At 38.2% G+C, this 13,740-nt stretch overlaps 1 protein-coding gene across 2 annotated transcripts in view; it reads right to left on the reverse strand.

Annotated features, from left to right (window-relative positions):
• The window catches only part of nova2 (NOVA alternative splicing regulator 2), an 83,135-nt gene that overhangs the window by 16,429 nt on the left and 52,966 nt on the right, over positions 1-13,740 (reverse strand). For both annotated transcript variants that reach the window (XM_053321225.1, XM_053321224.1), the window contains one exon: positions 5,567-5,733. In XM_053321225.1, the coding sequence (XP_053177200.1) occupies positions 5,567-5,733 (167 nt within the window). The remainder of the gene's footprint in view (positions 1-5,566; positions 5,734-13,740) is intronic.

Raw genomic sequence — 13,740 nt, forward strand, 5'->3', positions numbered from 1 at the left:
TCACCAGTCATGCCAGCAGCACATGCTACAACAGCCGCACTCTTGACAAGAAGAATTAGATGAAGAAATTGTATCCACAACCTGAAATAGACATCAGCGACTGCGCTGCGCCGGACACTAATTCATCAGTTAGAAGTGTGTATGTAAATGTGTGTGTATTCAGATGAGATCCATTCATCACAGTGAGTTTGACAGTGTTTCCACATCTGACAGCAATGCTTTTAAAAGCCTGTGAGGACACTGGAGGCTCGACCAAGACTTCTCAGCTTACTAATAGTCCACTGACCTTAAGTGTGTGTGAGTGTGTTGAACCATGACCCACAGGAGCTAAAAATCAGGATATCTCAGCCTCTGCTACATTAATATTGAATTGTTTTAAAATCTGACTCTCACAAATCCCCAAAGTCATGAAAGTGCTATGCTAAATTGATGTAATGCCCCTTTAAGTAGAAATAGTTTAAAACTGAAGGAGCTCCTTGGATTTAAAATCATTGCAACACATTTGACAACACAAGATAAATTGATGTGCTGCTGCATGTAGCAAGAAAACAAGAGTGTGTCTACTTTTTTGTCTACTTCTATTAGTGTCATATTTATATTAACTTTTTAGAGCAGTAGAAAAAAAAACACATTTGTCTTCTATAGTGTTTTTCTTGTTTTTTTTTAATAAGGTTCTTTGAACAATGCTCAGCTGTATGAACTGTATCTGAAAGGTGAAGATAACACTCCTCATCACTGGTGAGGGGGTTTCTTTCCTCAGTGCGTATCTGGGTGTCTGTATGTGTGTCATCAAATACTGCCCAAATCCATTTAGCCGCCTCTCCGGGATGCTATAAATAGTCCAAAGAGCAACAGGGGGATTCGCCCTCTATTATAAGTGTCTGAATATCAGCAGCTATTAGCCTGCTTGTCTCTGCGAGGCTGCTCGCCACGTCCTAAACAGCATTACTCAACTGTCAGTCAGCCTCAGGCTCAAAACACTCATGGTGCAGAAGATACCAATTGAGTAAAAGACGTAACACGCAATAACTCTGTGAATAGCAGGAAGGTGAAAGCTGCTGTATGGATTTCACTATTTAATCCGTCTATAGAGGAGGAGCAGGTGGCAACAACATATAGAGGCTAGAGCTTTTAGTGTAGAGTTTTGCTTGTGGTTAGATTTACAAATACATCCTTGAGTTGTTTTTATTTAAAGGCTTTATCAAGTGCGAGTCGGACATTATAACTTATCATCAGTGACTGACCTCTTGTGGTTGAATAGGATGCCCAGGGAAGACAGGCTCAACATCTACAGGTGTAATGTTCACATACTTTTGGCCACATCTCACTAGATTTTTTTATTTCATCTTTTGCTTTAACATTAAAACAAGACATCAACTTTGAATAATAATAAAAAAAAAACTAAAAAAAAAGACACCATAAGTGCAAAAATAAAAGCGTTAGTTAAATTCTCCAGAGTATGTGTGTGTGTGGGCTTGAGAAATATGTGTGTGTAGCATGGATTAATTATGCATAACACTCTTTTCATAACTGCACCTCTGAATTGTGTATACTCTGCAAAAAAAAAAAAACGCTCTATATCTGAGGACTGTGTATATAAGTGTGTGTGTGTGTGTTTGTGTGGGTACACAAGTCTGTAATTATTCAAAACTATAAAGGCGTAGACTCCCCTCCCCTCCCCTCCCCTCCCCAACCCCACCCCCCTTATAACTCCCAAATTGTGCTTATGATAGATGATAAATGATGAGAAATCGCAGTGGGGGGAAAAACACATGCAACACTAATGCAACACCAGAGATGAGAGATGAGGAGGAAAATAAACTTCTGGGGATGTTTTTTACTATTTAATTTAAGTTTTTCCAGCAGGCAGCCAATATCATCATCATCTTTTTCATGATAATTACGTCTTGGTGTTATTTAAGCTTTGTTTAATGTGTTTTTCAAGAGTAGTTTAAGTCTCTCTGCGTGTGTGTGTATGTGCCCACGGGCCTCGTCGAATGCACCATCTAGCAGACCTAAACAGTCAATAGATGGAAACAATGCCAGATCCGACTAATCAATAGAGAACCATCATGAAGAGACAATGACGATAATCACTTAAACAGATTGGGATCATAATCAATGGGCGCACTAATTGTCCTCCATTACACAGCTGGTATTGGCACACAGATTTAGTTGCACAATCAGCAGTGAAATGAGCTCTATGTAAACTGTTGAAATTAAACAAAAAAGTTTCTGAGCAAACATCAATTTAGTGAAACCATTTATTAAAAGTTTGTGGAGCGACTCATTTCTATTAACGTTATCAACTCGGCTTTAATTTTCCATCTTATATTACATTATTTATTTATTTTTACATGCCTTTATGTCCTTTTCATGTCATTTCTTATGTTGTAAAGCACTTTGAGCTGTGATTCTTGTATAAAAGGTCCTATACAAATAAAGATTATTATTATTTCTTTCATTGGTCTTAAAGCTGAAACATAAACCGCTGATATCAAAATATATTATGAGAGCTGTAGTTGTTGAATTAAATGAAGAAATCATCAAGGTTTAGAAAATCCAGAAAATTAAAAATGAAAATATAACCTGTAATTATATTAGGTTAGAAACAAACTACATACAATTTAGAGAGATGGAGATATAAAGCAGTGAACAATTGATGAAGTAAAGTTACTATAAATGTATGCATTGTAAATGAAGGCTGCTAATATTGAAATATATTAAAAGAACAATCCTTTCTTTATTTTGGTTTAAATTACAAGGTGGTGCACAGTGCAGAGATAGTCAATCACATATAGTATTTTAGAATATGAACAGTAAACACCAGAAACACGTAGTTCCCCCGAAACCCTCTACGAGAAATGAAAGCTATAAGAAACTCTTTTTTTTAACTCTTTTAAATGTGAATCACTGTATTATCAAACCCTCTTAACTGTTTTTTGATTGGCTGGCGAAATCTGATTTCTGAATAACAGACCACTCTCTTGCATCAAAACACATCACTTTACATGCAACGTCTTGTATTTTTATAGCAAATTAAAGCCATATTAGGATGAGAAAACATTTACGATGAGGTGCCCCCCAGTGGTGCTATGAAAAAAGGCAGCTATGCATGTAAATACACGCCTGCACACAGATCTGACCTGAGAATACTAAGATGAGTCTGCAGAAACACAGATGTTTCACAAACAGTCTCTCTAAAAACTTTACGTTATTCTATTGAAACAACTGGAAATATCCTAAAATAGGGTAGCTTTAATTAATGCCACCTAGTGGTTAAAATATGTCTGTGCAAAGAGTGACATTAGAAGAAAATAAATGTAAACATTTAGTTTAGAGATTGATTTTATTCTTGCTTCAATATTTAATGGCAGAAGCTTCTGTCTATAATTATTTTTACAATAAGGTCAAGGTCAAGGTAAACTGTATAAAATAGATGTAAATAAATTCAACTCTACAGTATGCAGTCTTGCTCTAGCATTTACTGATAAACAGATAAATACTTCACATAAGTGGCCTACATGATCCCTGTGAAACAAACTCTGCATCAGCTGTAGAAGCAGCTAATAAGGTGAACGAAAATGTATCGTATCATACAAGTGTTGCACAGAGATTAACACTGCACATAGCCTTGGCCAAAATACCATCAAATCCTCTGTTTTATAAAGTCTACTGTCTACACACATACGGTCTAATTACTGAAGGAACAAAAGACTTGCTAAACCTAGCTGTTCTTATTTTCCTTTGCAGAGACCTTCCTTTGACCTGATAGTAGGGTCTCTGAGGATGTGTTCAGCCTTACCATCTTGATCATGCGCTGCAATTTATCTTGATCTTAGCTACGCATGTTACCAAACAAACATGATAACATAACATTATTACATGAACATCATGCATACTATGACAATTAAAACTTATAACACTTCATAATAGTGCTGAAACTACACACTAACATGCTATTTAGTGCGCTAAAACAATCAGTGAGATTTTTTAGTATCTCCAAAACTGTAATTTGAAACTAATAGTAAGTGAAACACTTCTAGGGAAAATATTACAGTATGAAAGCACTAGACACTAATCTGGCATAAATATCCCACAATGCAATGCAGTACTGACGACTTTGACAACAACATAACAGACAACGACGGACAGTGATCAATTAAGATATATATATCTTTAAATAAATTAGTTAAGACTTTATGGTTGGCAGGGGTTACCATGGTTACTTGTCTCCAACTGGCAAGGATGCTTTTGGGAAGTGATAGCGTCCAAATAGACACATATTGAGTATATAGTGCCTAGTATCTGATTTTGGACGCAGGAAAATATCACAAATATATATAAATATTACGATAGTATTGAAAGGATGATTATCTGTGCTGTCACAAAATATTTACACAAAGACATTTTTGATAAATAATCATCAGTAATGTGGATATAATGACTTAGTGGGTAAAGTCAAATAATATAACAACTGGAGTAGTCTGGTAAGGTCAGAAAATTACATCATTTTACTTCATAATAACTGCTCCAAGTAGAGCAAATGAGAGAGAGGGAGAGAAGAAAAGAATACTACAGGAAGTTGAAAGGGATGTGTGTGTGTGTGTGTGTGTGTGTGTGTTTAGTTGTGTGTGTGTGAGAGAGAGAGAGAGTGATCAGGACACTTCCTCCCTCAGCAGGAAACCGTTTCCTATTGGCGTGGACATATAGGTTGCTGAGATTGTGTGTGTGTGTGTGTGTGTGTGTGTGTGTGTGTGTGTGTGTGTAGCCCAGGGTTCATGTCACATGTGGAGTTTATATTTTCACACCTCGCACACACTACATCCTGCCTCAGTGGATATCTCTCTCTTTCATTCTGACACTTTCTCTCGCCTCACCATCTTTCCATTTTTCCCTGTCACCTTTTTTCTCCTTCAACATCTTCATATCTCCTTGTCCCCCTTATTTTTCATTTTTCAGCCCTCTTGTACCCCCCCCCCCCCTCCTCCATCTGTTTACACATGTGTCTGCTTGCCTGTCTTTTTGTTTTAACCTCTGTTTTCCAGCTTTGCTCAAACAGTAAATCACAACTTGACCACAGAAACACACACAGTTTGTTGTTCCAAAGGTAAACACTTTCCTCCCCCTCTCTCTTTCTCACACACCCACAGTCAGGCGAGGCGGAGTTGACAGCATGCACACACGTACACAAATTCAAACACACACACAAATGCAAACACACGCACAAACTAATACAAATATAGACACAATATTGTATTTATGTTTTAAACAAACTCATGAGTAAGCTAGGAATAGCCTCAGTTGCTCTGGGTTTTCCCTGATGTAATGTCATGTAATGTAATAGAATAGAATGGAATAAAATAGAACAGAATGGAATGGAATAGATTAGAATAAAATGGGATAGAATGTAATAGAATACAATAGAATAGAATAGATGTAACGTAATGTCTTGCAATGTAATAGAATATAAAAGAATGATAAAGAATAAAACAGAACAGAATAGAACATAATAGAATAGAACATAATAGAATAGAATAGAATAGAATAGAATAGACAGACTGACCTGTTTGATGCGGTCGGGGTTGACGGTGGTCTGTGGCTGCAGGATGCTGACCGGCTCTGTCTTCTGGGTGCTCTGAGGCATCTCCCTCACCTTCTCTGCGATAAAGTCATGGACACCGTTCAGCGCCTCCACTGTCCCCTGAATCAGACACACCCGCTCTGTTGTTCCTGTACAAACACAAACACACACACAGAGAGAGACAGGTTAGTGTATGAGTCCATAAGCACTGAACAAATTTTAAGCAAAGGAGGAAGGAAATTGGTATATTTATCATCAGCTGCAGATGTGCAAATATTCTGACGAGGATGCGATATGATGACATCATCAAACGTGTGCTTGCAAAGTCTTTTATAACTCATCTTTGAATTTCATTGCAGCTCTCAGTTACTTCCATTAATTAATACTTTGTGCGAGTATTAACAGACGGTAAAAAACAACACACCAAAGCTGAGCTGCACTGCCAGAAATAACACATGAAGAAGACGAAGAACAAGAAGGAGGAGGTAGAGGAGGAGAAGAAGAAGACAAATAAGAAGCAGCAGCAGTGAAACCTTTTCTATTCTATTTTCTATTTTCTAGAGCATTTATTTCCATAACACTTCAGCACATCACTTCATCACATCTTTATCAATGTACCAACATTTCTATGAAAACAGGTTGAGTACATTTAGGACGTTTTTTTTCCGACTGCAGCTGTTCCTCCTTATAAACATTTGAGAATGTTTCCACACAGGCGGGGATCAGGTAAAGGTTTGATGTCGTGCAGGATATGATGTTCCAATTCTGAATTGTTATCATCATTTTTATGTGCTGTTGAATGAAAATGAAACCCGCTCTCCCTCTAACTGCTTTAAAAAAAGTAAAAAAACCACCCCAAAACAAAACAACTGTGCGATAAGAAAAGATAGCAGGAAATTTTAATGATCCCTGCAGGGAAATAAGGTTGCTGTGCCAGCAAATAGTAACAGCAAAGAAAATATGAATTATATATAGAATAGAGAATAAAAAAAATGAAAACATACTAAGTGAAGTGTTGTGGATGATATTTATAGCAGAAACTTGTAACTGCATATTAAATGAGATTGCTTGAAGGTATTTCACACACACACACATACAATACTACTATAATAAGATTGAGGCATAACTCAGTGAAAGATCAGTGAAATAAAGTACTCTACAGTAAATGTCTAAAATGTAAATGAAAGGCTGGTAAGTTCATTTTCGCTTGACCTCACATATAAGAGCAACATTTCGGAAAACATTTCCACTGCATCTTCCTCTCCTGAACGTATCAGAAACATTCAGTTTACGTCTGTTTCCAGGATGTGGTCCAATCAGGAAATAAATTCCCCCGTCACAAGAAAAATAAAACATGTTGTGATGATCGTGCTGCAATGATTTCCAAACTGCTGCTTCAGTTTTTGGGGCTTAACATGTGTGTGTGTGTGTGTGTGTGTGTGTGTGTGTGTGTGTGTGTGTGTGTGTGTGTGTGTGTGTGTGTGTGTGTGTGTGTGAGGTGTGAGAGAGAGAGAGAGAAAGCATTAAAACCTGTACCTTTAAGATTTATATCAGCGCCACATCAACTGGCTAAACTATATTATACAATTTTTTTTTTAAAAGCCTGGGAGGTTCAGAGGATTTACACTCCACTTACGTCAGCAAGAGGACCTGGGATTTATATTCACTAAGAAAGTCAAAATACAGCTGAATATTTAAAACAGAAAGGCCAAACTCTGTATTAACATGTGCTAGTTGACGTATTCATATGTGTGTGTCTATCATGAGTTTATCTTTGTTTTTCTGCTTTTTCTGCTTGTTTAACAACATCAAATGTAAAAAGACTTAATGGTTGCTGTTGATTTATTGGAATTGGCAAATCAAATAGAACATATAATTTATAACTGGAGCTGTCAGTCTGTAAGCAGTAGCCAAAAATGCATGTATTTAATTGTCTTATAACTGAAGATGCCAACCATGATCTTTGTTGTACAGTGTGCCCCCCAATTTACTGTCTTGCATCTGTCTCTAAAAGCTTAAAAAATAGCTTCAACACAAAGCTTTTATAGTTAATCTGATTTTTAATCTTGTGTTTTAGACTTGTTTTTATTTAGTTTCATTTTTTAAATCTCTTATTTGTTTTGTTTTTTTTTAAACTTCATTTGAACTTGCTGTACTTGTTTGCTGTTGTTTTATTGCTTCAAATGTAAAGAGCACTTTGAGCTGCATTTTTATGTATGAAAGGTGCCATATGAATACAGTTATTATTACTGCTGTGCTCAACAAAGGCAAGAAAATAACAAAGTTAAGCATATGAGTAGAAACCAACAGATACCTGAAACACAACAATGATTATCTGTTATGTGACTTGTTAAAAGGATAAAACTCTTTGACCTCATAGTTAGTGTTTTATTGTAAATGGCTTCACTGCAGGAAAATATTGCAGGTTTATACATCAGTATAGTGTCAGTAGGAATACATCAGTGTCGGATGCAGAGAGGAGGACTGGTGCTGATGGACAGACGGACAGACAGAGGGTGTAACAGAGGAGAATCTAGGCCAATGCAAAGCCTCTCAGTCCAGAAGGGCATCAACAACACAGAGTAAATCTCTCGTTCACCCTTTTAGCGTTTATTGTCTCCTCTTCCTCCTCTTCCCTCTCTCTTCCTTCCTTCCTCGCTAACTTTCGGTATTTCCCTATCATTTCCTCCCACTTCCTCTCCCTCTACCGTCTCTCTCTCTCTGTCTCTGTCTCACTCCCTTGACTCTAGTATTTAGCATCTGCTCTTATCTTGACCCAGCAGCATTTCAGTTATCACTTTTTGTCCCCATTGTTGGACTGGCTCAGTGTGGCGCGACTGGGGCGTCTGTGGCTGCGTTGAGATTGAGGGAAGGCGGGATGAAAGTTGCTGTGAACTGATGGATTTGGAATTCAATTTTAGACCAATTTAAATAAATGAAATTAAGAAATGGAGGTCAAAGCAGCCTGATGAGTCCCAATTAAACACAGACATGTTTTATTTATGATACAATAAAAGTGCAGACAGCAGGAAATGAATTGTCAGAGAATGTCAACTACATGTTTTTCATTCTTGTTCTACATGAATCTAATAAGAGAAACCTTTACTTGTCTGAATGTATTTCTTCTACATTTTTAAAAGTCTTAAATGTGGAGCTTTTCACAGTAAGGAGTAATGCAAGGTCTGTAGATAAAGAGTTAAAGAGGATGGAGGAGTTTTAAACATCAGAGGCTAAAAATAAAAACACACACAGCACATTCAGGCATTTTCAGCATTCGACTACCTGGCCATGTTGGATCTTTGCAATGCCTGTTAGCATTATAGTTGTATTAATTCCCATTCCTATTTTTACAATGTGTTGACAGCAGTGACAGCAACTGAATGCTTCAGTTTGGCCAAGTCAGCGTGACGATGAGCTGACACATCACTAAAACTAGGTGTGAGCACGATATTTCAGGTGTAGCCACATGATGAGTTGACAAACATCTCATTTAATACAGCATTAGCGAGCAGAGTGACATGGCCAGTGGAGAATGTGTGTCTGAGCGTGTGTGTGTGTGTGTGTGCGTGCACGCTGATACCCCCCCCCCCCCCCCCGACAGCTGGTGCCCTCTGGGTAATCTGGACTCGTCCAATCAGAGGCAAGGATTAGCAGGCCATTGTCTTGGCATGAGTGTGTGAGTGTGTGTTTGTCTGTATGTGTAGCTTGCGGTTGTGTATGCATGCCTTTGTTAGTGCATATGTACGTGTGTGTGTGTGTGTGTGTATGTGTGTGTGTGTGTTTGGGCAGAGTGTAATTGTAGCAGAAAAGGCCACACTGTCAGTGGAGATCAAATTGAAGCTGCTGTACAGCTGTGCTATTGCAGCGAAAACCTCCTTAATGTCATATTTACCTAGGGATCAATACATAATCCGATGTTATAATACAGATATGATCAACAGCTCTATCTAAGGGGCTTTACACGCATTGCAGTGGTGGTATGCTGATGTTGCTGTGGTAACACTGATGGTGAATAGATTAAAAGTTATCATTTTTGTTCAATTTTTATAAAAAAATACTTTTTTTTTTAAATAAGTGAGTAAACACGTTTAAAGCAGTAATACGTTTTTTTTTGGCCACTAGAGGGCAGAACAACACATAACAAGCTGCCAGACACAGCTCTGATGTAGTATCACCTTATAAAGATGTCACGGCTACCATGCTGCCTGTTTATACATCCAGCAGACATGGAGCAACATTAGCAGTAATTTAGAGTTGTGATTGTGTCTCCACTGACTATTAAGGAAAATATCTGCCTCTTTAAGCTGCTAAAAGGTCAATGTTCTTCACCAGCTAAATTTGTCTGTCTGTAGTTTGGTGCTGGAGAGGTAATATACTATCACAGCTGGTTTGTTGATAACTACAACAGTACCTTTATCATTACATACAGTTATTTAATGCTACTGTCAGAACCTAAAAATCTTTAATGGTTGCTTCACAATTGTATTTCCCTATATATCCAACAGTCTTTGGGGCGAAATCCTTAATGTACAGCTCAGTATGATCTTGTTTGTTGGGGCAGTTTTTTATATTTCTCCCATATAAACATGGCTTTTACTTCACGTTAGCGCACTGAGGTCTTCATGTTTTTCATGCAGCAAACACACATAAACTCACAATCACAGACACACGAATGCCTAAGCAGCGCCAGCACTAAAGAATTTACACATCCCTCAGTGATCCAGAGTGGGCTCTGCTGGCAGTTACTTCTCTACTGGTCCCACTGGTATAAGACATAACTGTGCGTGTGTGTGTGTGTTCCCACACTCTCTTTGTGTGTGACTTTTGCATTTCCCCTTGTAAAATGAACCTGATCACTTGACATTTTTATGGCACGGTGCTCTAAACTTGACATGATGCAGCTGCTGAGGCAATATCTGTTAAATGTTAAGACTGCATTCGTGCAACATAGCAGGGAGAACATAATTCTGTATATTTAGGACTGATATTCTTAATGTGCACGAACACAGTCAACTTGGGCCTCTTTCCCACTGCAGGAGTGTTAGGTAACAAATTCTGCTTTAATTTCCATTTTATTTCCAACTTAAGCCCTCGTTAAGTGGTGAAACGAGTTCTAAATTCCAGGTACATTTGGGTGAAGCCAACCGTGCTGTCGATCTTTATTGGTCAGGCAGATGTTTCATTATATTGTTAAGAAGGACCACATCAAAAACTGAACAACAACCACCATTTAAAACCACATGTGCAACCACAACTGTTATTTTTAAAATCCCCCTCAAATTTGGACAATGTTCAAGGTTGACAAAGACGGGGAGAAGATGGAAGCGAAGAAACAAACCAGCGGAGATGTTTGGGAAAAATTAGTGATGCACCACATGGTAAGATGATGGAGGGAAAAGATTAAAAAAATTAAACAAGAATATGGAAGTGGAGCAAACAAACAAAAGAAACAGTCCATAAAATACAGTACAAACGCAAAAATAATAGAGAACTGAAGTCTTGCAACTTCTTAAGTTTTCAATATTCAGAAAGTTACAGGTCAGGGTTTTGTTAACACTCTTAAAATAAAACACCTGTAACCATAGCAACAATGTAAATAACTGTCAGAGCAGGAAAGGCACAGGTGCATTTAATACCATTCACAATGGCTCAGATCCATTCAGTTCTTCCAAATTCATGATGCTGGTATAGTGCATGCAGGTATCGGGTTAAAAGGTTTGATTACTGAAGCTTCTCCTTCCTATCAGAGGATGATGAGGACTGAAAATGAAAAACAAGAGTCTGTGAAATTCATACCAGACGTGAAACTACAGCTTGCTATTTCCACGGTGACCAAGTGACCCAACACCAGTAAGTTTGATACCAGAACACTCATCATGATCATCATCATCATGATCCAGGCTTTGGACCCTGTTGTTTTTATTAAAGTCTAACTAGCATGACTCACTCCTTCCTCCTCTGCTCTCTTCCTCCTCCTCCTCCTCCTCCTCCTCCTCTCTCCCTGATGACCAGAGAGGCACTGGAGGCAGCAGACAGAAAGCACAGAGAGCTGATTTCTGACTCACAGTAATGCACAGCAACATATGCATGTACAGTGTGACCAGACGGAAATGATTCTACTAAAACATCCCTAGAAATTCAAACACAGAGAGTCACACACATGCTAAAATGTCTGAAATCAAGGTAACATAAAACGCCATCTGCTGCTACAAGCATGAAAAAGGTAAATACTTTACATGCAAACAATTCAATGACTGCAGACTAACAGGAGTCAAACTTCCTGTGGAGTGACAGCATGCACAGCGGTGTATCAGTGTGACCTCACACTGACCGCTACAGCGATGTAGTTACAGTGACTCCACACTTTAAACAATGACTCGGTGTCTCTGAGCTTGTTAATTGCAGCAGAGCAGTCAACCTGCAGCCAGAAGCCATGATTCACTTCTTCCAGCCTCCTCCAACAGTGGGTGGAGAGAGAGAGAGAGAAAAAGAGAGAGGGAGAGAGAGAGGGAGAGAGAGAGAGAGTTGGCCACTCTGGGCTACCATAGTTGACAGCAGCGGCTAGTGTGAAGGTGTTTTAAAGGCAGCGAGAGCCAGGATGTCGATTTCAAACGCAGACCAAAACTGAACACCAGAATGACTCCACTTATGTTACACATTAAGTTCAGTACTTCTTAGCCAGTGAAAATAGTTGTAAAATATTGAGTGTGGTTCTGGCGGAGTTTTTTTTATTTTTATTATAGGAAAATAACCCTTCATGATGTCATCAAGGTTATCTCAGTTTAGACTTGGGAGGCTAAAATTCTTTTTACAGGACGCTTATGTTACGAACTGTGAGCATGGGGTTTGACAGGCGCTATTATTTATCTGGCAGGGGATGTCTAATAAAATATGCTATACAATTGCATTATGGGAAATGTAGTATCCAGTCGTTTTGGAGCCAAATTAGGAACTGAATTTAAATTTGACCGCTGCAAGCCTCCAAACTTTGTTGAGGTGTGATACTAAATGCTTAGATTTCCCTTTAAATAAAAACTTTCAGCATTTCAGAGTAAGCTAACATGCTCTCACAATGTAATAATTTAACAGATTATGTAGATATATGGGGCTAACATTGTAAGACTTATATACTATTTTACTCTGTATGTACATATGTTGATGCATGTCGTATATGCAATGTATCGTTGAAGGTGCAAAACCAAACGGAATCAAACTTTTGTACAACAATATACAGAAGCCATGGCTGTTTCTGTCGTGTGCATTTAATGATGAAATGAATGATAAAACACACAAACAAATGAACTGAATTAAGCAAATCAGAGGGGAAACGAAGGCAGAGGTATGGTGAAAGAGAATCAATGTTTGGTTGACTATATGTTTATAATTATAAATGTACAGGCCTTGATATATATATAAAAATCTGTGACTTCCTTTCACATCTTTAAAGTCAGAAAATTTCCATGATGGGAAAAAAATATTATTCCTTCATGGTTTATTAATGTTGTTTTTCAGCTCAAACAACAAGAAGAGAAACTACAAGGCATAAACATGCTGCTGGTTTTGGGTTGAAACCGCCAGCAGTGAAACAACAGATACATTCTGCTGGATTCCTGCAAAATGACCCATTTAAACATTTTAAAAATTAAAAAAATAAATAAAAATCTGTGATTTTCTCAGAAGTCCTTTAAAGACCCCTCAAGTTTACTTTCTCAAACTTTTAAAATATTTGAGAAATATCAGCAAAGAATGAGAGAAAGAGAAAGACGAGAAAGCAGAGATGAGATGTGACAGCATCGCCACAGGTCTCGTGTTCACAGGTACATGATGTTCATCCCCTGCTATGCTGCATGAGATGTACAGCTTTTACACTTCCCGCACCGCGCTGATGGAAAAAGAGAGAGCGAGAGAGAAAGAGAGCGACGACTGATAGAAAGAGATACAGAGATTCACACGACTTCTGTCACATCTGTAAAACATCAAGAGAAAAGGGGCATATAGAGAGAGAGACACAGGAGAAAGACAGAAAATGGACAGAACCTCAGAAACAGAGAGACGGAGAGGCAGATCGGCGCGGAGTCACGACGGGAAACGTCAAAATGGAGTGACACCAGAGAAAGGGGGAGACAAACAGAGATGAACGGAGAGGAGGAAAGACA

This window comes from Scomber japonicus, chromosome 6 (genome assembly GCF_027409825.1).
Source record: "Scomber japonicus isolate fScoJap1 chromosome 6, fScoJap1.pri, whole genome shotgun sequence".
Taxonomy (NCBI): domain Eukaryota; kingdom Metazoa; phylum Chordata; class Actinopteri; order Scombriformes; family Scombridae; genus Scomber; species Scomber japonicus.